The sequence below is a fragment of the Cyrtonyx montezumae genome, unplaced genomic scaffold (genome assembly GCF_038088225.1).
Source record: "Cyrtonyx montezumae isolate F1298 unplaced genomic scaffold, pur_monq_1.0 scaffold_26, whole genome shotgun sequence".
NCBI classification, from domain to species: Eukaryota; Metazoa; Chordata; class Aves; order Galliformes; family Odontophoridae; genus Cyrtonyx; species Cyrtonyx montezumae.
The window spans coordinates 2988099-3007990 of NW_027072003.1; the positions used below are offsets into that span (position 1 = coordinate 2988099).

General features: G+C 51.9%; 3 protein-coding genes across 5 annotated transcripts; 2 read left to right on the forward strand and 1 right to left on the reverse strand.

Annotated features, from left to right (window-relative positions):
- Positions 1-1324: 1324 nt before the first annotated feature.
- On the forward strand, positions 1325-8092 carry IRF6 (interferon regulatory factor 6). The gene is made up of 8 exons (XM_065740372.1): positions 1325-1386; positions 4350-4526; positions 5113-5317; positions 5750-5872; positions 5978-6124; positions 6312-6704; positions 7112-7230; positions 7531-8092. The coding sequence occupies exons 2-8, from the start codon at positions 4353-4355 to the stop codon at positions 7750-7752; spliced, it is 1383 nt and encodes a 460-aa protein (XP_065596444.1). The 5' UTR covers positions 1325-1386; positions 4350-4352; the 3' UTR covers positions 7753-8092.
- A 232-nt stretch (positions 8093-8324) lies between these two features.
- Positions 8325-9470, forward strand: CUNH1orf74 (chromosome unknown C1orf74 homolog). Its single transcript, XM_065740418.1, has one exon. It carries the CDS (start codon positions 8370-8372, stop codon positions 9195-9197), a length of 828 nt encoding a protein of 275 aa, XP_065596490.1. The 5' UTR covers positions 8325-8369; the 3' UTR covers positions 9198-9470.
- Positions 9471-9738: 268 nt separating this feature from the next.
- On the reverse strand, positions 9739-19712 carry TRAF3IP3 (TRAF3 interacting protein 3). Of its 3 annotated transcripts, none has more exons than XM_065740402.1 (17): positions 19553-19710; positions 19311-19443; positions 17866-18115; positions 17199-17313; positions 16979-17030; positions 16788-16812; positions 16372-16401; positions 16189-16284; positions 13640-13711; positions 13238-13378; positions 12901-13038; positions 12620-12755; positions 12318-12380; positions 12179-12238; positions 11533-11681; positions 10375-10482; positions 9739-10207 (listed from the first exon to the last, which is right to left on the reverse strand). In XM_065740402.1, the coding sequence occupies exons 3-17, from the start codon at positions 18097-18099 to the stop codon at positions 10124-10126; spliced, it is 1503 nt and encodes a 500-aa protein (XP_065596474.1). In that variant the 5' UTR covers positions 18100-18115; positions 19311-19443; positions 19553-19710; the 3' UTR covers positions 9739-10123. The 3 variants fall into 3 exon arrangements, with proteins under 3 accessions (XP_065596474.1, XP_065596475.1, XP_065596476.1); XM_065740403.1 differs by having other exon boundaries at positions 17866-18118; XM_065740404.1 differs by lacking the exons at positions 9739-10207; positions 10375-10482 and having other exon boundaries at positions 11538-11676; positions 19553-19712.
- Between the last annotated feature and the right edge of the window lie 180 nt (positions 19713-19892).

Below are 19892 nucleotides of genomic sequence, written 5' to 3' on the forward strand. Positions count from 1 at the left end.
GAACATTCTGATGTGCTCTGAGCGTTCGGCCGCCAACCTGAAGCACCCTGGCTTCTCCCATCACCAGCAGACGGCCGTGCGGGCGGCAGGAGCTGAGCTGCTCAGAAGAGATCAAAGGTCTCCCACACTTGGCCCAGAGCTCAGCCCGCTGTCCGAGCGTCTCTTTGCTCACCACATTGGCCATTGCACTGCAAATTTTGTATACCAGGATTAATAACATGGAGGCATTCTTAAAGGAGCAGCTGTCCCTCGTTTTCCGTGTTGAATAAAGTTGGGGAAAACCAAGCAACCAAATCTGAAGTCCACCAGCGTGGCACTGTCCTACAGACACCAACCTCAGATGTTTCTCTCCCACTTCCAGTGCTCAATGCCAGCCATTGTTGCTACGTGCTGACAAACTCCAGCTCAGCATCACCTCCAATGGCCACACTTCAGTGCATGAAGGCTGTAAGGTTCCTCTCACCCTTGGCATCTTGCAAGGAACGCTTCCCAAGGGAAATGCAGTTTTATTTTCTGTTTGCATGAGGGTTTTCAGCATTCCCTGTATATAATTCCTGAATCTTGGTGTCGCATTAAGCTCTGGGGGTGGGTTCATCTTCCCAAAGTCAGGATTCAGCACCGCGCACAGCGTCCTATGACTGAGGAGGAGGAGGGAAATTCCCACCGTATTTTCTAGTTCATTGAAACTGAATGGCGATGCGTTGTATGAAACCGAGATTCACCACTGAGTCACGGTTCCCCACCTACAGGGAAAAGAAATGAAAGGAGAACGAGAGGAGAGACCGGCGGGATGCTGAGGGATGCTGCCGGCAGCGAGGTGGGTGCAGGGACGGGGCTGAGAAAGCGGCCGTGCGCGGAGCCTAGCTGGCTTTTAGTTTTGCCTTAAGACTTGAGTGGGGAGGAGAACGGGGGTGGGGTGGGGTGGGGTGGGTGGGATATGCTGCCAAACGTGTTTTGGGTAAAAAAAAAAAAAAAAAAGAAGAGGAAAAAGACGAAAGTGATTTTTGTTTTTACAAATTCTGCTGTAAAAGAACAGAGAGAAAAAAAAGCAAACAAAAAAAGAAACAAAACAACGAGGTCGGTCAAACCCCGGAGCGCCGCCGCTGCCCCCACCCGCGGGGCCGGAGCGGGGCGGGGCGGGCGGTGACGCGGCTGCGCCGGGCGCACCTGGAGGCAGGTGAGGTGAGAGGTGAGGGCGGAGCCGCCGCCGTGTGCGCGCCGCCGCTGCCGTGTGCGCGCCGCCGCCGCCGCCGCCGCCGCCGCCGCGCTCCCTTCGCCACTCCGCCGGCGCCGCCCCGCAGCTGCGCCCACGCGCGGGCCCCGCGGGGCGGCGGAGCGGCCCCTGCCTCGGTGCGGTGCTGCCCCGCAATACTTCCCCGAGGAGCGGTGAGTGGTGCGGCGCGGTCGGTGCGCGGTCCCGGAGGAGCGGGTGGGAGCCGCGTCGGGGCTGGAAGGCGGCCGGTGGGGCGGGGTGTCGGGTCCGCGCGTGGCTGAGATCCCGCGGGTTTCCTGCCCGTTCCGGGATGAGAGGGGAGGGGTCTGCACGGCACGGCGGCTGCGGGAGGGGGAATTGAGCCGATGGTGTCCTTTTGTTGCCGTGTGTGTCTGCTCGCACGGCTCGTGCTGCCGTTAGCCGTAGGCGACGCCTTTCAAGTCGGGCTGGGACTCGTCCCACCGTGCCCCGACGGCTGTGAGACCCAGCGCCCGGAGCGGCCCTTCCCTCGTGGGGTCCCCCGTGGGAATCGCGAGGGCGCTCGAAGGGTTAATGGGTGCAGCGAAGGGCCCCTGTGGGGCTTTGGGACTTCGGGGGAGCGGTGATGTACGAAGCTGTGAAACGTGGGAGCCGCGCGTTCCCCGTGCGGGGGGTGGTGAAGTGGCAGCGAACTGGATGCGAGTTCAGGGTGTTTCTCGGTGGGAACAGCGATACTGCGGGTTGAGCTGCTTGCCTTCGGGAAAGAGAAAAAAAATAATCCACCAGATACGCGAGAATGTCATCAAACAAAGGTAATAAGTGAGGAACGAGGTGCCAGCTCGTGGTACTGCGCCCGGACGACACCTCTTCCTTCCTTCCTCAGAGGTGCTCAGAGCCAGCTGGGAAGTGCTGAGCGTTGGCGGTGCTGGCAGAGCCTGAAAGCACTGCAGCTGGGAAAACCCGCGAGCCGCGATGCTACGGGGAGAGGTGTGCACGAGGGAGGCAGGAGGGGCACGGAGCATCCTTCAGCCCCGGGGACCGCTGCGGGGCAGCTGTGCTCTGGCTTCGGAGCAGATAGCGCCTGTTCCCCAGGCAGTCACTGCACGGCGCGGTGGAGGCAGGCTGCAGGTTGCGTTTTCCGGGTGCACTGCATGCTGTTACACCAGCTGGTGGCTGTGCCAGGAGTCACTCGGATCAAATACGGCTGGGCTTGGCCTTCATCCCCCGGCTGTGGGATGTCTGCTCGTCCCCCAGCCCCCATGAGCTCTCGCTGGGTAACGTCTCGCCCTCGCAGCGCCCGGTGGTCCCGGTGGGATGGAGATTGAAGGCCGTGAGGGGCTGACTCACTGTCTGCTGCAATGGATTCAAGTTGGTTTGCTCTCTTAGTGTGTCAACAAGTCGTTGGTGATAAAAGGTCATAAAGCATTGTAATGTCTGGTATTGACAGAGGCTGGCTGTCATCCAGGGGACGATTCGAGCCCAATATGGCAGCGCCAACGCATTGCCCACGTGGCTGGGTTTGTTTTCTTTGGGCATGAATTCATGGTGCGTGGGTTTCTGTTCCATCTTGGCTTTGTAGGTGTGTGTTACTAGAGGCAGAGGGGCTGCTTATGGTGAGGTTTCAAGTACAAGAAGTCACGGAAACAAGCTTCAGTTAGGATTTCCTAGTTCCAAGAAGAAATCACTGTTTTGTTTTTTTCCCTTTGCAAGTGAAATCAATACCTGATTTTTGTTGTTTTTGTCTCAATTCTAATTCCAGGATTAACCTGGACTTTGTGTCTTTGCAAACACACTGCAGAGTGTTTAATTTGGGTGAGATTCTGCATACAGACAACTGATCCAGCAGTTTCAGAAGCATAATAGTAATGCTGAGGATCCCTTTCTGATCCTTTGCTAATACACCCAGGTCCATGGCTGAGCACGTTCCCAAAGTATTATTTAAAGACAGTTTGCAATGAAATCAGGACACTTCCTTTGCTTAACAGATAAATGAGTTGCGTTGAGATTAATTTTGTGTGAACACTTGCATTTCAATTGGATCTGCAGGTATTTGAACAAATAAAACCTGTTCCTGGACTAGTTCTTGGATAGGCTTTGTAATCTCTATCTCTGCTGCTAGATGTGTTTTGCAACTCCAGTAGCAGTGTAGAGGCTGATGGTGAAGGACTCACTTATCCTGCACTTGTTTTATTAATGGGAATTTCCCATTTTTGTCATTGTTTCCTGATTCACGATGTGAATGTGTGACGTATGCCTTCTAAGCATGTGTAGCATCAATCCCTTCCCCCAGAAGATGCCCAATGCTGCTTTTTATTGCAGAGGGGCAGTTGTTAACTTTGCTTTCTTGGCCTTGTCTGTTCTAATGAAGAATACTATTGGTTATGAATGTAGCAGAAACACAATACTACTTAAGGCCCCAATTTGTTGTTCAACCGTGCTTTTGTTTTCTTAAACCATCAAGGCAGTGTTACTTGATTTTTAGCATGAGTGTGGACTTGCAGTTCACGTCCTCCTGAGTAAACATCGCGGTTACTACAGGTCAGCACCTTACAGTGATGTTTGCAGATGGTTGTGCTGCATTAAGGAGCTCAAGGAAAGACATGAAATGACTTCTGGAGGAAAGCCCATCTCTGATAAAGCCATCTCCTCTGCTTCCCCTATACCTCAGTTGGGGCAAAAACTTCAGATTTGGCGTCTTAGCTTTGTCTTTCTCGAGGCAAGACAGACAGGACTGAAGGAGAACTGTAGGTGAGAGAGTCCTGCTTGGTGAGGGGTACGTGGAGGCTTCTGGAATTCCAGTGTCAGTTCTTGCTGTGGCTTGCAGGTGGCTTTATCTCATGTGCAGCACTTCCAGCTCAGGCTCTGCTGGGGCTCACCCTTCCCAGTTATCACAAATAATGCACATCTCTGCTTGCTGGAATATTTACCAAGCTGTTGTTCTAGAAGTAATTATAGTCCCTGCTTAGTGATCCGTTTGTTGCTCCTCCTGGTAGAACAGTCGCTAGCTAAGCCTGAGTTAGAGATTTCAGTGTGCAGTAACAACAGCCAATAACAGTAGCACCCCACGAGGTGCTTCTTCACGAAGTTAACTTTTTAAATGAGAGGAATCTCAACGAACCTGTTGCAGTTGGTCTGCTATCACCTCTGTCTTTTGTAGACAATGGCGTTGCACCCGCGCAGAGTGCGCCTGAAGCCCTGGCTCGTGGCCCAGGTGGACAGTGGGATGTACCCCGGCCTCATCTGGCTGAACAGAGAAGCCAAACGCTTCCAGATCCCCTGGAAGCATGCAACCCGGCACAGCCCGCAGCACGAGGAGGAGAACACCATCTTCAAGGTGAGGGAGGGAGAAGCTTGGCTACACAAAGGGCTGAATTGTTGTCTCCATGGCTCAATAGGCGTTTCAGTAGCAGTTTCCAGGTGCGTTTTGTCCTCTTTCTTGGCCCTCTGAAATGCCACTTCGTGCACCTGGATGCCAAGCTTGGCACTGTGCTGGAAAGGTGTACTGTTCTTTAACCCTAACTGCCCCAGGCCTGGTGATGTCTGGTTGTATGGTCAGTGGATGACTGATGCTCTGATGTTGGCTGCTCTGTTGTAACCAAATCCATCCCCTGCATGGGAGATGCTTCCAGAAATGGCTTCTGGTATTGCAGCTGAGACACTCAGGGACACTCAGTGCACAATCCTGTGTGGTTATAACTGAACCTGTATGAAGTTACATGCTCTGAATTTACATGCTTATTTTTTCCTTCTCCTGATGGGAAGAGCTGTTAGGAAGGGAATGTCTGCTGTTGTTATCAGAAGAGCTGTGGTTAAGGCTTCTGCAAGAAGGATTTCACACTGAATTTCTTTCTAAGCTTTATTTCTGGTAAAAGCAGCTCTACTGTGAGGTGACTGAGCACGGTGCTGTACTTTGTCCCCAGGCATGGGCTGTGGAAACAGGAAAGTACCAGGAAGGAGTCGACGAGCCAGACCCTGCAAAGTGGAAAGCCCAGCTCCGATGTGCTCTTAACAAAAGCCGGGAGTTTAATTTGATGTACGATGGCACCAAGGAGGTGCCCATGAATCCTGTGAAAATTTATGAAGTGTGCGATATCCCACAGTCCCAGGGATCAATCATTAATCCAGGTGAGGGCCTTGCTGGCACAGAGCTGGTTACTGAGCAGGCGCTGGTCCAATGCGTGCACCTTTCTGTGCGTGGCATTAACTCCAGAGCTGCCTTTGTGTGCAGTGCCTGGCAGCTGCTGTAAGCCCGGCTGCACGTAAAGAGGACTTTGAGCCATAGTATGCCAGTACTAGAATTAGAGCTGCACACAAGTGGCATGTTTTCTGCTAAAAAATCTGATGTTATCGACAATATCCATACCTTCAGCTTTCTAAAAACAGGTATTAAGCTGAAAATCTGTTGTACAGATGCAGTTTTCTTTTTTTTTAACTTATAGTCTGAAATAAATTTCTAATATTGTGCAAAGCCAATATGAGAACTACGTTATTTCTTTTCCAAGAAACGCACTGCAGTGTTTCATACCAATTGTCTACCCACTCTGTGCTTGTTTGCAGGTTCTACTGGCTCAGCTCCATGGGATGAGAAGGAAAATGACCTTGATGAGGATGAAGAGGAAGAACTGAATCCATCTCAGCATGTCCCTATTCAAGAGACATTTCCATTTCTTAATATCAATGGTTGGTGCCATAGTCTGTAATGTAGTTGTGAAGTTATTTGCTTGTATATTGATGCATGCTTGAAATTCAGACTTGGCTTAGCAAAGAGTCAATTCCTTCCTGTAGATTCTCCAATGGCTCCAGCCAGCGCGGAGAACTGCAGCCCTGAAGCTGTGTGGCCGAAGAATGAACCTCTGGATATGGAGATGCCCCCAACTGCTCTGCAGCATGACTTCTTCAGCAGCCCGGAGCTCTGGATCAGCTCTCTGCCAAGTATGTTTGTAGTGCTTCTTTCACTGTACTTGAAAAGTCAGAACCTTTTCTTTTAGTTCTTTCCGCTTGTTAGCATCTGTGTATAGCTAAAACATCCCTGCAAGCCTAGCTTGGATTGCATGATGTGTCTCTACTGCTGATGTATGTGCAGAGGTCCAGGAAAAGTCCTACTGACAGTTTCTCTCAGTGACAGACCTAGAAATCAAGTTCGAATATCGAGGAAAGGAGACCGGGCAGACGACAACTGTGAGCAACCCGCAGGGATGCAGACTGTTCTACGGAGAGCTGGGTCCTATGCCAGACCAGGAAGAGCTCTTTGGGCCTATCAATTTGGAGCAAGTAAGGTTTCCAGGAACAGAACAAATCACCAATGAAAAGCAAAAGATCTTCACCAGTCGTCTGCTGGATGTTATGGACAGGGGTCTGATCCTGGAGGTCAGTGGCCATGCCATCTACGCTGTGCGCCTCTGCCAGTGCAAGGTGTACTGGTCCGGTCCCTGTGCACCTTCTGCCACTACACCAAATTTGATTGAGAGGCAAAAGAAAGTCAAACTCTTCTGTTTGGAAACGTTCCTAAGCGGTAGGTACCTTCTGCTTCTGGAAGATAACTTTGGATCCTGGTCTGGGTCTTTGGTGATGATATTGGAAAGGGTGGTCTGTCCTGGGGATTGGTTTGGATGCGCTCATTAGTTTGGAGCATGAATAGTTGTCCCTGCTTCCCCTGACTTCAGAGGACTGTGGAGCAGGTGTGCATTGGAATGAAGTGGCTGGGCACTCATTTAATACTCTGGGCACTACTGGTGGCTTTGCCTTTAAGGAAAGCTTTTCTAGATTCAAGAAACAGGCTGCAATTGTAGATGTGGAAGATGCAGGTCTGGCAAGGGACAGTGCATAGCTAAGAGCTGGCACAGTGTCATGGGATGGGACATGGTAAGTGTTCCTGTCCAAAAGGTGGACAACCCTGCAGCATTCTGCTTTTCTTCTTAGAGCTGATTGCCCACCAGAAAGGACAAATTGAGAAACAGCCTCCATTTGAGATCTATTTCTGTTTTGGGGAAGAGTGGCCTGATGGAAAACCTCGGGAGAGAAAGCTGATCGTGGTTCAGGTAGGAATGAAGGCCCTGGAGTAATGTGATAGCCCTGCTGGGGCTCTGGATCGATACCCACAGGAACCAGAGAACTGTTCTCTGCTGTGATCACTGGCAGGGGGAAACCCCGACAGGGCTGCTGGATTTTATCACAGCATATGTAGATGCTATGTGTGCCAAATAGCACTGAGCTGTGAGCATGCTTTAGGTGCCTGTGAAAACTATCCTGCAGGGAACCTTCTCTGGCGAGGACTCCTTGCTGAGGATCAGAAATGTACTGTGTGATGGCTAGGCTGAAATGATGGATTTCTTCAACAGGTCATCCCCGTTGTGGCTCGGATGATATATGAAATGTTTTCCGGTGACTTCACGCGCTCCTTTGACAGTGGCAGTGTGCGACTCCAGATTTCCACACCTGACATCAAGGACAACATTGTGGCTCACCTGAAGCAGCTATACCGCCTGCTGCAGACCCACCAGGAGGGGTGGCCCATGCAGGCCCCCACCATGCACATGGCACAACCACTGCCTGCGCAGTGATGGGCACTCAGTCCTCCGGTGCTGAGCCCCAGCTTCCCTACCTTGTATATATGAGAAAACTTTGACAAGTGCCTTGCTTGAACCTGAATGGAATCTGTAAATTGGGTTTGCTCACTGATTTTCCACAGTCTCATGGTACTTTTGGGTGTGTTTACAGAGTGAGGAATGCTTCTAGCTCTGTCACTGTTTTTAGCTGCTTGCTTAACCCACCACTCTGTATAAATCAGATTTTTAATTCTGTAATATTTTTTTAAACCAAATACTGACATCCTGTATATAAACGCTTGATCAGGAGAGCGGAAAAATTAATCTGTACTCTATTAAAATTGCCTTAACGTTATCTTGTCTTATTTTATTTCTCTTTAACCAGCTTGTAACTGCAAGCTCTTGGGCCGCCCCCTCTTTCTTCCAACGCTATTTCCTCTCTCTTTGAAACAACGCGGAAAGGCAGAGGGAGCTCTGAGCTCCGTTTCCGCGGCCACAGCGGCGCTCTGCTCCGCCCCAGTGAGGCCGGGCCCGCCGCCATAGGCCGCTCCGCCCCGGCGTTGCGTGGCGCTGTGGCGGGGGCGGAGTGCGCCATCGCCGGGTGCGCCGCTACTCTAGGCCGGGGCTTGGCCATGGGCCCCGCGGGCCGCGGTGAGGCGCGGGGCCTGCTGCCAGCCCCGCGGCTGGTGACGGCGGCTCGGGAAGCGCTGGGGGCTGGGTGCAGGCGACGGCTGGCGGCGGCCCGCGCCCTGCAGCTGGCCGGCGAGGTGCTGGCGGTGGCGGCGGGGCTGAAGCCGGCGCTGCTGTACGACTGCGGGGCGGCGGGGCCCGCCGAGCTGCGGCGCTACGTGGAGCGGCTGCGGGAGGCCGGGTTGGCCCTGTGCCGTCTGCACCTGCTGGGCGTGGCAGGCGAAGTGCTGCTGCTGCACCCGGGCCGTGCACGGAGACAGCTGGAGGCCGTGCTCCGTGCTCGCCCCGCGCCCTTCGTGGATGTGGCAGTGGCACGGTCCAGCCCTGCGCTCTGCAGCCCAGCCGAGGCTGCGGCCATCAGGGGCCACCTTGAGGCCCTCCTGGCCCACCTCGTGGCTGTGGAGGAGGCTGCCGACAGCCCCGTGTCCTGCAGCGAGGTCGTGGCCACCGGCTGGAACCTCTGCACCGTGTTTGGGGTGCTGCTGGGCTACCCAGCAGCCTACACCTTCCCGGCGGAGGAGGGCGGCGAGAACTGCCTGGCGCTGACGCCGCTCAGGGTGTTCACGGCTCAGGCCTCCTGCCCTCGGATACAGGGAGGGCTACGGGTGCAGATCTGCTCCTTCAGTATCCCTGAAAGCCTCTGCATGGAACTGCAGGAGGTGCTGGACGCCTGGCGTGAGGAGCTGAGCAATGACTTTTGTGCACAGAGTGACTTCATCAATCTCTCCATCACCAGCGAGGTGGTGTCGCTGCCAGCAGTTGCCTTGTGACACAAACAAACACTGGCTTTTCACCCTGTTTCTCACATGCCTCAGGGAGTGAGGTGGGGAACCCACTGAGGCACTCTCGAGAGGCCCCGAGCGCCAACCAGATATATGGGTTTGGGCCTGACCGCTCAGGCCAGGTGCGGATCAAGTCCATGCATGTTCCAAGTATGTGGATGAACACACACAGCAGCTCTGCAGCCTGGGTCCTGACTGTGGAGTGTTTTATTGGGTATATTTATTTGCTGTGAATGACTGAGGATTAATAAAAAATGCTAACACCGCAGTATTCTTAATTTGTGAAGTTTGTTGGGGGCTCCGTGATGTGTGTGTGATGTGGTGTCACACCTCGTGGCTTAGCAAGGGACAAGTGCTTCCATCAAGCCTGCACAGCTCTGACGGGTGGAAAATCCTGGCTCTGATGAATTAATGTGGTGCTGAGTTTGAGAAAGGAGCAGGCACGGCTGAAGGTTCTTGGCCACAAGATGAGCTGGTGGTATGGTGGAGCCTGGGCTGGGCAGGCAGCATGAAGAGTGCTCAGGTTGGGTGGTATGCAGGCCTGGTTTTATTGTTGGATGTCAGTAAAGATGGTGCAGGGTGGAAAATTTCCTGCGCAGGGAAACAGTAAATGAAGAGAATTGCATGGTTGTTTCGCTGTATGCATACAGCTTGGCTCCCATGTCCATGGGATGCACGGTCCCTGCTGCCCCCGTGAGTCCAAGAGGTGCCATTTGAATGGCTTTGTGCAGGGACCAAGCAGTGCAACCCTCAGCTGAGGAATAACCAACACAGGGAAGAGAAGGGTGATCTCCCCATGTTTATTGGAGCCATGTCAGTTTGTCAGGCTGAGTCAAGCTCGGGATATGAAGCAGGCAAGTAGCAGCAGGAGGTGCACTACAGTGAGGTCAGGAGTCAGTTCTGTGTGGAGGTGCTCACAGTCTGTAGGTGGCCAGCACAGCAGCCACGGCCATTGCTATCACTGCCAGCAGAAGAGGGAGCCAGTTACCGCGTTGTCTCTGCAAAGGGAAACAAGCGTAACCAAGAGATGACAGGGAGAAGAAACATTTCATCCCATCCTTAACAGGCATGCTGCTCATCCCTCCACACTGCCCCAAATAAAAGAGCGAGCGTTTCCCAAAGTGATGTGCAGCTGCCACAGGGAAAGGGCGAGGGTTGCTCTCACCTTCACCACCTGGCCCTGGTTGAGCTCCTGGCGGCACTGGCGCAGGCAGCTCAGGCAGCAGCGGTACTCCTCACTCAGTGCATCCAGCTCTGCACGCAGCTCCTGGCACTGGGGGAGGACGAAGGCAGGCATCAGCAGGAGGGAGCCCTGTGGCTTTTGGCACCCCAGCACTGGTGGGGTTCCCACAGCAGCCACGGTGCTTCCCCTGTGTGTGGGTATTTGCCCTTCTGCTGCTCGTGTGCCCATACATACCAACATAGGACAGAGCAGGTTTCAGTGTTAGGTGGGGACCCAAGCAGTGCCCTGACCGTTCCCATCCTGTGATCAGCTTGCTTCTGCTGCCATCTTACACGTTATATGAGAGAGAAAAAATAACCATTTCTTCTGACCGTGCACAGGTCAGGTGGAAGATGTGAGGTGTAAAATCACGGCAGGGGTTCATGTCCTTCTGTGTGAGCTGATGCAGCTGGCACCTACAGCTGTTTCCTTTTGAAGTGATTACATTCAACTAAGCCCCTTTCCCAGGTGATGTGGGCACAGTCCTGGGATAGTTAGTGGAACAGCTCCTGGTGTGTTTTCCAGTCCTGGCAAGTGGTAAATACTACTTTTCTAAGTCCCGCTATCTGAGTTCTGCAGTAAGAAGTAAGATGGTTTGCGTGCAGAGGGCAGTTTTTGAAGCTGGTTGTATGTCCTGAAATAACTGCTTGTGTGGTAAGCACCTTGCAGAAGGTCCAAAAATGGAGGGGATTTTTGGTCAGATTTTACAGGTGTTTTTGTTTTTGTTGTTGTTATTTGCAGACCTTCCCGTTATTTACGAGCCCCCTTCTCCTCCTACGCTTACTTTATGCTTAAGGCTTTGGCTCTTAAAGAGTGGCTTTATCATTTTCCTGTGAGCAGAAATGGGTTTGCCTGCAGCAGTGGCTCTAGATGTGGTTGCTTGGTGCCCTGTCCTTGCCTGCAGATGCTGTGTGCTTCATCTGAAGCTGGTAGCAGAACAGAAATAAAGCAGAGAAAATCCTTGTGGTGGATACCAGGTGCAGCCTGCAGCTCTGTCTGCTTCCAGGAGCTTTAATGCGTTGTTTTCCTACGCTCCTGAGAGCACCTAAAGGCACCTCAATCCCTAACGTGGTTGCTCTGTCCCAGCAGTGACTTCCTCACCTCTTTCTCCTTTGCTGTAAGCTGGGATGTCCTTTTCTGCATCTCATCCCTCAGGTTTTCTTCTGTCTTCTCCTTGGGATGCTCAGACAGAGCATTTCGCATTTCCTTGGCAGGAGTGAGAGGTGGGGTCTGCGTGGTGAAAACCTGATCTAGAAAACAGTCAGGCTGCTGGTGAGAAATACATCTTGGCCTCCAGTTCGCTTTGTAGCTTCTCTACTCAGCACAATTTAAAGATAATATTTGCAAGCTATGCACAGAGAGGAGCTTAGTTAGTTGTCATGGGCTTGTCTCTCCTGTCGATACAAGCTGATCCTCTTTAGAGGAATGTTTTCAAGCAGTTACCAGCAATGGAAGGGAGGGGGAGTTTTAGTGTCCTTTATTGCTCTTTAAGTACAGAAATACAGCTGTAATTGCAGCTACAAACTGGATTTTTAAACGGCATAGCCACTTGGAATGAAATCCATTTATTTTTTTTGTAAAGCATTTGCCTCACAAATAGCTTGTTAACTACTGAAACGTAATAACTAGGTTTGCATAGCTTTAATATAATCCTTTATTCTAAACAAATACAGACTTCTGGAGTCACTTCTAACGCTCCCATCTCCAGTTAGAGGAGTGCTAGGTGGGAGTTAGGAAGTTTGCTGACCTTTCCTTTGCACCATTGCTTCCTGTGTCTTCTGCTCGTTGGTTTGGTTCTGCATCAGGTCTGGGGACAAAACAAATCGCTGTCACTGCTGCAGCAGTAATGCGGAGCTCCTCACGTTGCTCTTCTTTGTGTTACTCACTGTGCAAGTGGCTGATTGTTGCCTCCAATATTAGCTTCTGGTTTTGTTCTTTTTGCAATTTCCCTGAAATAATAAGAAAACCAGTGTTCATACAAATATGCTGGCAAGGAAGCTTCCCATTCCACCCGTTCTTCTGAAACCCTTTTAATCTTTAATTCAGGGTCCTTTGGAAACCAGAGGCTCTCTGCAAGCTGAGGTGCACAATGCGTTCAGATAGAGATTGCTTTGGGTGTTCTAGGCTCCAAGAACCAGGGCTTTCAGGTTATCTCCTTGCTCTCTGCCCTTCCCTGGAGGAGCAGTACCTTCGATGTTGTGGATGTGCTTGGCTTGGAGCTGGTTGTCCTGCTGCAGGGTGTCAGCGTGCTGTTGGAGCTCGGTGTGCTCATGCTGCAGGAGGTCCAGGGCCTGGCAGAGCTCCTCGTTCTGTGCAGCCGTGTGCTGTGTCGAGAAGGAAGGATTGGGTGTGCAGTCATAACACTTCACCAAAGGGCTTTTGTATTAAATGAACAGCCCAACCCTTGGGCTGTTTGCAAGTCAGAAAACATGGACTCCTTTGAGCCACAGTGCTGCTCCCATGGGGTACCTGCAGTTGGCTTTGCAGAGCATGGATGTTGCTCTTCAGCTCGTTGTGTGCCTTGGCCATCTGGGCCCACTCAGATTTGAGCAAGGTGTAATGCTCCTTCCAGAGGGCAAGGTCCTCCTTCGTCACTGCCAGGCACCTCTGGGGGGGGAGCAGATATGAGCCATGCTTCAGGTTATTAAAAGCAGCACAAAATGAGCACAGGTTGTCACTACCTTTGGAATTTGGGCGGTAGCATTAAAAAAAGAAGTGATTTTGCATCTTTGCAGATGGTAAACTGGTTGTCACCTTTCCCTGAAATAAGATTAAAGCAAAGCCAGGTGTAAAACGTGTTTCTTACCTGAGAGTTTTGCAGCTGCTGCTCTGCTTGGAGTTTATCCTCGAGCATTTTCTGCAGAGCCTCCTTTGCCTTTTGCTCATAGGTCTGCTTCTGGTCCTCCATCTCTATCAGGATCTTCTTCACACACTCCTTTGAGTAACTCTTTAAAGGAGGAATTAGAGTGCTTGGGGAGTTTTATCTGATGTATTCCTAATCTTGCTAAGCCTGAATATTAGCAAACCCACACTGTGTCAATGCAACTGCTAATTTGCTGTGAAACATCACTTCAGCAAAGAGGAAAAATACTTTTCAGATCCGTATCTAATCAGATTACTCTAGAAACTGAGACCTGACCCAATTACGTAGTTCAGTTTTTCATGCCTTTCATCACCCTTGCTTGTTGCTCAGTGAACAAGACCGTACCTGGGTGCAGGCCTGCAGCTGATTTTCCAGGGCCCTCAGTTTACACTTGAGTTTATCTTCATTCAGCTGACCCTGGGGAAAAACAATGGGACCAATGTGTGTAATTGCATTTCACACATTCTGCCTCCAATGCTTTGTTAGCTTCTATTTTGTTCACTTTCTTCTATAATACTGTGGTTAAGTCTGGTCCAAGTATTTTCAGTGCTTAGATTTCCAGTAAGCCTTCAGTCTCAGGATAAGTGGGTTATGGGGGAAGTTAAGCAGTAGTGTGGATGACAATAACGAGGGTTCGTTTTTTCCTGTTACCTCCTCGGTGTTTGTTGGGCTTTTTACTTAGGTTTTGTGAAACCAGACTGCATGCAAATTCAGATAAAATTTCTTGCAGAGTTCACATATGCTGGGTTGTTTTTTTTCTCTACTGATACTGAGAGCATCGTTATCATCTCTGCTAGCTGGTGTTTGAAGCTGGGCCTCTGAATAAGCAGCTCCTTGATGTTCTGGGAAGAGCTGTCAGACCCAAGCCAAACCTGGCTCTCTGGTGTCTTAGCAGTGTTTAAATTGGCACAGGATTAAGTTTACAGTCCCAAAGAATAAAGCTTCCCAGTTCGGTTGTCAGTACAAAAATAGCCCAAGGGCTATGTCCCCGTAGAAAGTAGGTAGCATATTGAAAAGCATCTTTAAATTTGAAATATGGTGCTCTTCTTTCTTCTGCAGTTTGTTTGTTCTGCTGTCTGTAGAGGCTTGCAAAGGAGGGCAGTGGTGTTTCGTGGCTGTTGTGCACTGTGCATAGTACAGGGCAGCAGAGCACCGGCCTCTATAAAGCAGAAATGTGCAGGCAGGATGCTTTTATGGAGATGCAGCTTAAAAGTTGGCAGAAGAATATAAGGGATTGAGATTTCCCTGAAGGGAATAAGCTGCCTCTTACCAGACCAGAAACAGGGTTTGTGCAGATACGTGGGAGGCCAGAAATAGCTGTGCTTCTGACCAGAGAATTTATGTGAGCTCATCTCGGCCAAGCCCTTGTGCTGATGATTACTGATGTGAAAAGGCCCCTTTAGAAAAAGCATCACAACAAAAAAAAAAATCAAATGAATAACAACAAAAAAAGCACCACGTAACAGCCCAACCCTACAGCTATTGCTGTCAGATGGTTTTTCCTCTCCTCTGCAGTGTCTCTGGTGATGCTGGTTTTGGACATCACTCGGAGTCCTGGCACAGGAGCACAGGGCCAAAACTCCAAGTAGAGGAGAGGGCTGAGAATAATGGGTTCAAAAAATGTCTGCTCTTGGAGATGCTGGATTGGAGTCCTTGATAGCCTTTGTCCTCAACTCCAAAGTTACCAGGCTGAGCAGCTCCAAACCTTTTGCTTGAAAACTCTTCTGCTGTGTTTCTCTATGACTTCAGTGTCTTTAAAGCTCTTCTTGGCTGGTAGCTGTTGTCCTGAGGCTGATGAACTGTTTGTGGTACTCCTTTGTGAGCCAGCTGGTATAAAGCACTAATTGCTTTTTCTGGAGGGCTTCCAGTTTGCCCAAGCACAATGCTTACAGCAAAAAAAATGGGTCCACGAAGTCACGGTAAAGCACGGGACGTGACAGAGCTTAGACTGTACAGGGCTGTAAAGCACTTCCAGGAGTCAGGCACAGTCTCTTTCCTCCTGCACAGCATGCACCTGCTCCTTCAAACTAGAAGTGTCCACAAGCACCCCCTTAAATCACTCCATGACCACTTCAAGAGCTGCTGCCACATCATTTGTGTACCTGCAGAGCCAGGTCTTTGAAACCCCAAATACTGGGAGGAATTAAGCTGCTGTGGCACACAAGGGCCAACCAAACCCATCTGTGGAGCAGCAGCCATCCCCTTGTCCCCCTCCCCGTGCCGTGCTGCCTGCTTTGCCCTGTGCAGTGCCAGCAGCGAGTGAATTTGTTTAATTTATAGCCCCCAGTGCAAGGTGGAGGGAAGCCTCCCTTCTGCAGCAGAGACAGCAAGAAGCAAAGTGCACCCACCTGTTTCTAATCTGGGGTTTCATGGCTGCTTCATGCAGTGTGTCAGTGTTTTTTCCTCCTGCATTGTATGTGAAGAAGCAAGCGAAGGCGGAAGCTTCTAACCACAGTGCATCTCACACTTTTTTTTTTATACTATCTCACCCTATCACTGCTTTTGTGCCCCAACAGAACCTTCAAACTGTTTTTCTGGTGGGATGGTATGATGAACTGAATTAAAATTAACATCTGATTTAAGAACCCTGCATAAAAGGCTTCATATGTCCCTACAGAATGAGCCCTAAAATGCATTGCCTCTACTTTACCTCCTGGTAAGGACAAGGGGACAAATTTCAAGCACATGTCCCTTTAACTTCTGTCTGAGATGCATTCAACCTGCCTTAAACAGAAAGGGGAGAGCAAGAAAAGAAGCACTTGTTTTCCAGACAGTGCTGCATGGATAGCATCTCCAAAGATCAATGCTAGGGCTCAGGAAAGCGAGGTGTGTGGGGCTGTGGTTGTGCAGACCATCGGACCCTGCTCCATGCCAAAGCTCCGTGCTGCCTGTACCTGCCAGGACCTCTCAGAGGCGTGCAGCAGTGTGGCGAGCAGCTCCTGCAGGATCACCATCTTCTGCTTGAGCAGCAGCTCACGGTGCAGGGCCTCCTGTGGGGAAGCAGCAGCCCTTGGTCTGTTAATGATAAAAACACAGTAGTTCTCACTCTGGGGCTGCTCGTGGAGCATGGTGCCTACCTTGAGGTAGCCAGAGAGCTGCACGATTTCCTGCAGAAAAGGAGAAGTATTTCAGACCCCTGGGGTTGTTTCAGTTCACAGGCAAATAACAAGTGGGCTACAACATCCAAACGCTTTGAAATCAGATGGAGGTAACAGGGGCACATGGGGAGGGCCGGTCCTGTTGTGGGGTGGTTGGTCCTTAGGGAGCTGGAAGTTCCTTGCAGTGCTGCAGTTGTGACACGCAGCATCTGAAATCATGGCAGCTCCTGAATGAACGCTGTGGGTCCTCGTGGAAGAGGAGTGCCTGTCTTCCCCGCAGCACCATCACCATTATTTATGAAACTGGAGAGCTAGTTACAGCTCTGGTAAGGAATTTTAGGAGCTGTGCTATTTTGTGGGAATTCAACAGCAGTCTCTGTGTGTCTGTGGCTTACCTTACTGAAAACTGTATTTCCACAGCTGAAATGGAAAAAGAGAGCACACCAGTGAGGTGAACGCAGGCTCTTGCAGTAGCCCAGAGCCCAGGTACCAGCTCTCTCCTTGTGGTGCACAGTGCAGGTGTCTGCAGGCTGTGTTATGGCAGCAGGGAGCATGGCTGGGTTGTGCCAGGGGGAGCATAGCTTACTCTGTCTGCTGGCCTGAGTCCTTCACCCTCGTGCTTGCAGGAGTCTGAGTTCCTGTGAATACAAAGCAAGAGGATGCTCCTGGGGCCTCAAAGCTATTCTCTGTGCATGTGCTGAGCTCTGCTGAGCGGCACTGAGGAGGAGCAGCTGTAACTGGGAGCAGTGGGGACATGGAGCTGTTGTGCTCGGGGGAAGAAGGGCCACCGAGTGTCCCTCACCCACCTCGGCTGTTCGTGGAGATGTGTGACCCAGGGATGGCTTCTGCCAAAATACCCAGAGGACTGCTGAGCCTGAGTGGGGGGAGCGTGGAGGGGCACATGGGGTGACTCCATGGGCGCTGCAATGAGAAGTGGCTCGTGTCAGGGTCTGAAACAAGGGGCAGAGGGCTGCAGCCGGGTCCAGCTTCGTGCATCAGGTGCTGGGGGAAGAGCTGTGCTGCGAGCACGGCTGTCCTGATGGGATCTGCTATTCGTTTTGCATAGGATACAAATTTAGATCGACTGCTGGGTGTTGTGCATTGCACCTTTCTGCGGGTTTGAGGCTCCAGGTTGCTGTTGGCTGGGCAGCACAGGGCAGGCAGCAGGGAGCACAGCATCTTCATTCCTGCTAGCAGGGAAGGTGACGGAAGGAACCCAGCTGATTACAGTGAGAAAAACTAAATATGGAAGTGCAAAACGAATTTGGCAGACAGGACAAGGGGTTGCACTTGGAAGAATGGCAGCAGCTCTCCGTTTGGGTCACGTTTAGCTTAGAAAACAAGAAGGATCATGCTGCGAGGGAGGCGACACAGTTTGCCCTCAGCTGACTGCAGTCCATAAACAAATGCACTTTTGCGGGTGCGTGGCCGCGTTATGCATCAGGCCCTGACGTGGTGGGGGTGAAACACTACCTGGAGCGGGGTGGGTGCACTGTGCTCCCCAGCGGTGCTCCCCAGGTTCCTCCTGCGCAGGAACTCACGCTGCCGTGGGCTCTGCTGTTGCTCCTCGGCTCGGCCCGGCCGCCGGGTGCTGTGTGCATGGCCACGGTGCCGCAGGGCCTCGCGCATCTCCTGCCGCCGCTCGCACTTCTCCTCGTAGCTCTCACCCGCACGCCGCGGCCGGGTCCGTTCTGGGGGGCTGATCATAGTGGGATCCTGCGTCCTGCTGAAAGCAAGGGCTGGAGGTGTTTGTGGAGGGGTGTGTTGTGTTTGACAGCGTCACCCATCCCAGACTGCTGACCCAGGGGCTGTGGTACTGCTTTGCCTCGGGCACAGATTTCACCTCTGCTCTGTCCTTTGGGGGTGTTCTGTGGCCTTAACTGGGCGGGTAGCTGAGCACCTGCACTGTTGCACTGTGTGCATCTGCAGGGTGAGTTTCTTTATCAAAAACAAACCAAAAAACAGAAGAGAGGTGGTGGAGTCTCCTTCTCTGGAGATGTCCAAGATCTGCCTGGACACATACCTGTGCAACGTGGGCTAGGGAGCTACTTTGGCAGGGGGGTTGGACTCATTGACCTCTGGAGGTCCCTTCCACCCCCTACGATTCTGTGGTTCTGAAACTTCGTTGGTCTCATTCTGTCTCAAGCAATTAGCATTGAGTTTAATGGGGGAAAAAATGTGAGCAAGTAAAAACCCATTTACGTATATAACACTTCCACGCTTGTTAGCGTGCACTGAGCCTGCTCCTTTGGCCTGGATGTGCCAGCAGCCACCACGCTGCTCCTGTGTGGGGCAAAGGCAGTGCTGTGCATGGAGCTGAGCGTGGGGCTGTGCAGCTGGGTGATCTGAGAGACGGGCGGTGCTCCCCACATCTGTATTTGTCTGAATATCCCATTCTGTGAAGCTTCCAACAGCTTCTGGTGCATCTCTGATTTTAGCTTTTTGTGTGGTTCTTACTGCGATGCGCTCCCAGCTGAAGGGGTTTGAGGCTACAAGAGGCTGAGCAGGTTATTTCCATGCATTGTTATCCATACCACAGTGACCCAGCCGTTCTCATCATGGCCTTTCCCTTCCGTGCTTCCTTTCATCCTGAAGGCACGGTCAGGAGAGCAGCTCTGCACATTGCACAGTCCCTGTGCAGCGAGTGCCTGAGGCTGGAGACGAGCTCCATAGCATGGCACAGAACACCCAGACCTGCTCAGAACGCATCAGGATGTGATAAAAGCACTTTCCAATTTTGGTTTTCTCACTGCTCAATGTGGCCTACACGCACAGTGCTGCCAGGCCTCGGCTGTGCTGCTCAGTGCTCACTCACCCGCGGGGATCCCACCGCCCAGGGCATCCCTGCAGCACCTCACTTAACCAGAAGTTACTTACAGCAAGGTAAGGCTGAAGGAAACACACGGTCCATTACTCACCCTGAGCTGAGCAAAGCGTTGAGGCCTTCCTGGTGGATGAACACCTTATATCTTTCTGCCGCTGCCCGGAGTTACCCTCTCTGATCACCAACCGTGTCCTTTATCGTCGCTTTCCAACCTGTTACGTTTCTTGCTTCGAGGGAAACAAACAAGAAACGTTTCATGCCGGTTCATGTTACCGTGTCCATCACAGAGAGGTGGAAGAAGATGAGCGGGGCAGCGCTGGGGCTGCGGGCACTTACCCGGCTGTGCCCCGGTGTGGCCGGGTGAGCACGGGGGTGTGGGGCACAAACACAGCCCTCCGGTGCCCACGGCTTCGTGCTGCTGCCTCGCTGTGTTTCCTTCTGTCGAACAGGAAGCGTTGGGGCCGCAGCCCGAGCCTTGGTTCCTGTCCTGCTCGCGCAGTGTGGGGTTATCTTGGGGTGCCAGCAGCTCCTGCTGCCCGTCCCCGTGGCCACCTCCCTTATCAGGGCGCTAGTCCTGGGGCTCCGGTGGCACTGGGTGACCCAGGTTGCTTTGGGGGTAGGGAGATCCTGACTTAGGCAAGTGGAGTAATGCTATTACTGTAAGGCTTCTCGCAGA

What these genes read in the sequence shown, in the direction of transcription:
- IRF6 (XM_065740372.1), top strand. Translation starts at nt 4,353, where the DNA reads ATGGCGTTGCACCCGCGCAGAGTGCGCCTGAAGCCCTGGCTCGTGGCC. An exon ending in CTGGATCAGCTCTCTGCCAA is followed by an intron (nt 6,125 to 6,311) that starts GTATGTTTGTAG and finishes AGTTTCTCTCAG; the next exon opens with TGACAGACCTAGAAATCAAG. An exon ending in TTTGGAAACGTTCCTAAGCG is followed by an intron (nt 6,705 to 7,111) that starts GTAGGTACCTTC and finishes TTTTCTTCTTAG; the next exon opens with AGCTGATTGCCCACCAGAAA.
- CUNH1orf74 (XM_065740418.1), top strand. Translation starts at nt 8,370, where the DNA reads ATGGGCCCCGCGGGCCGCGGTGAGGCGCGGGGCCTGCTGCCAGCCCCG.
- TRAF3IP3 (XM_065740402.1), bottom strand. Translation starts at nt 18,099, where the DNA reads ATGATCAGCCCCCCAGAACGGACCCGGCCGCGGCGTGCGGGTGAGAGC. An exon ending in AACAATCAGCCACTTGCACA is followed by an intron (nt 12,239 to 12,317) that starts GTGAGTAACACA and finishes TTTTGTCCCCAG; the next exon opens with ACCTGATGCAGAACCAAACC. An exon ending in AGCAATGGTGCAAAGGAAAG is followed by an intron (nt 11,682 to 12,178) that starts GTCAGCAAACTT and finishes ACTGTTTTCTAG; the next exon opens with ATCAGGTTTTCACCACGCAG.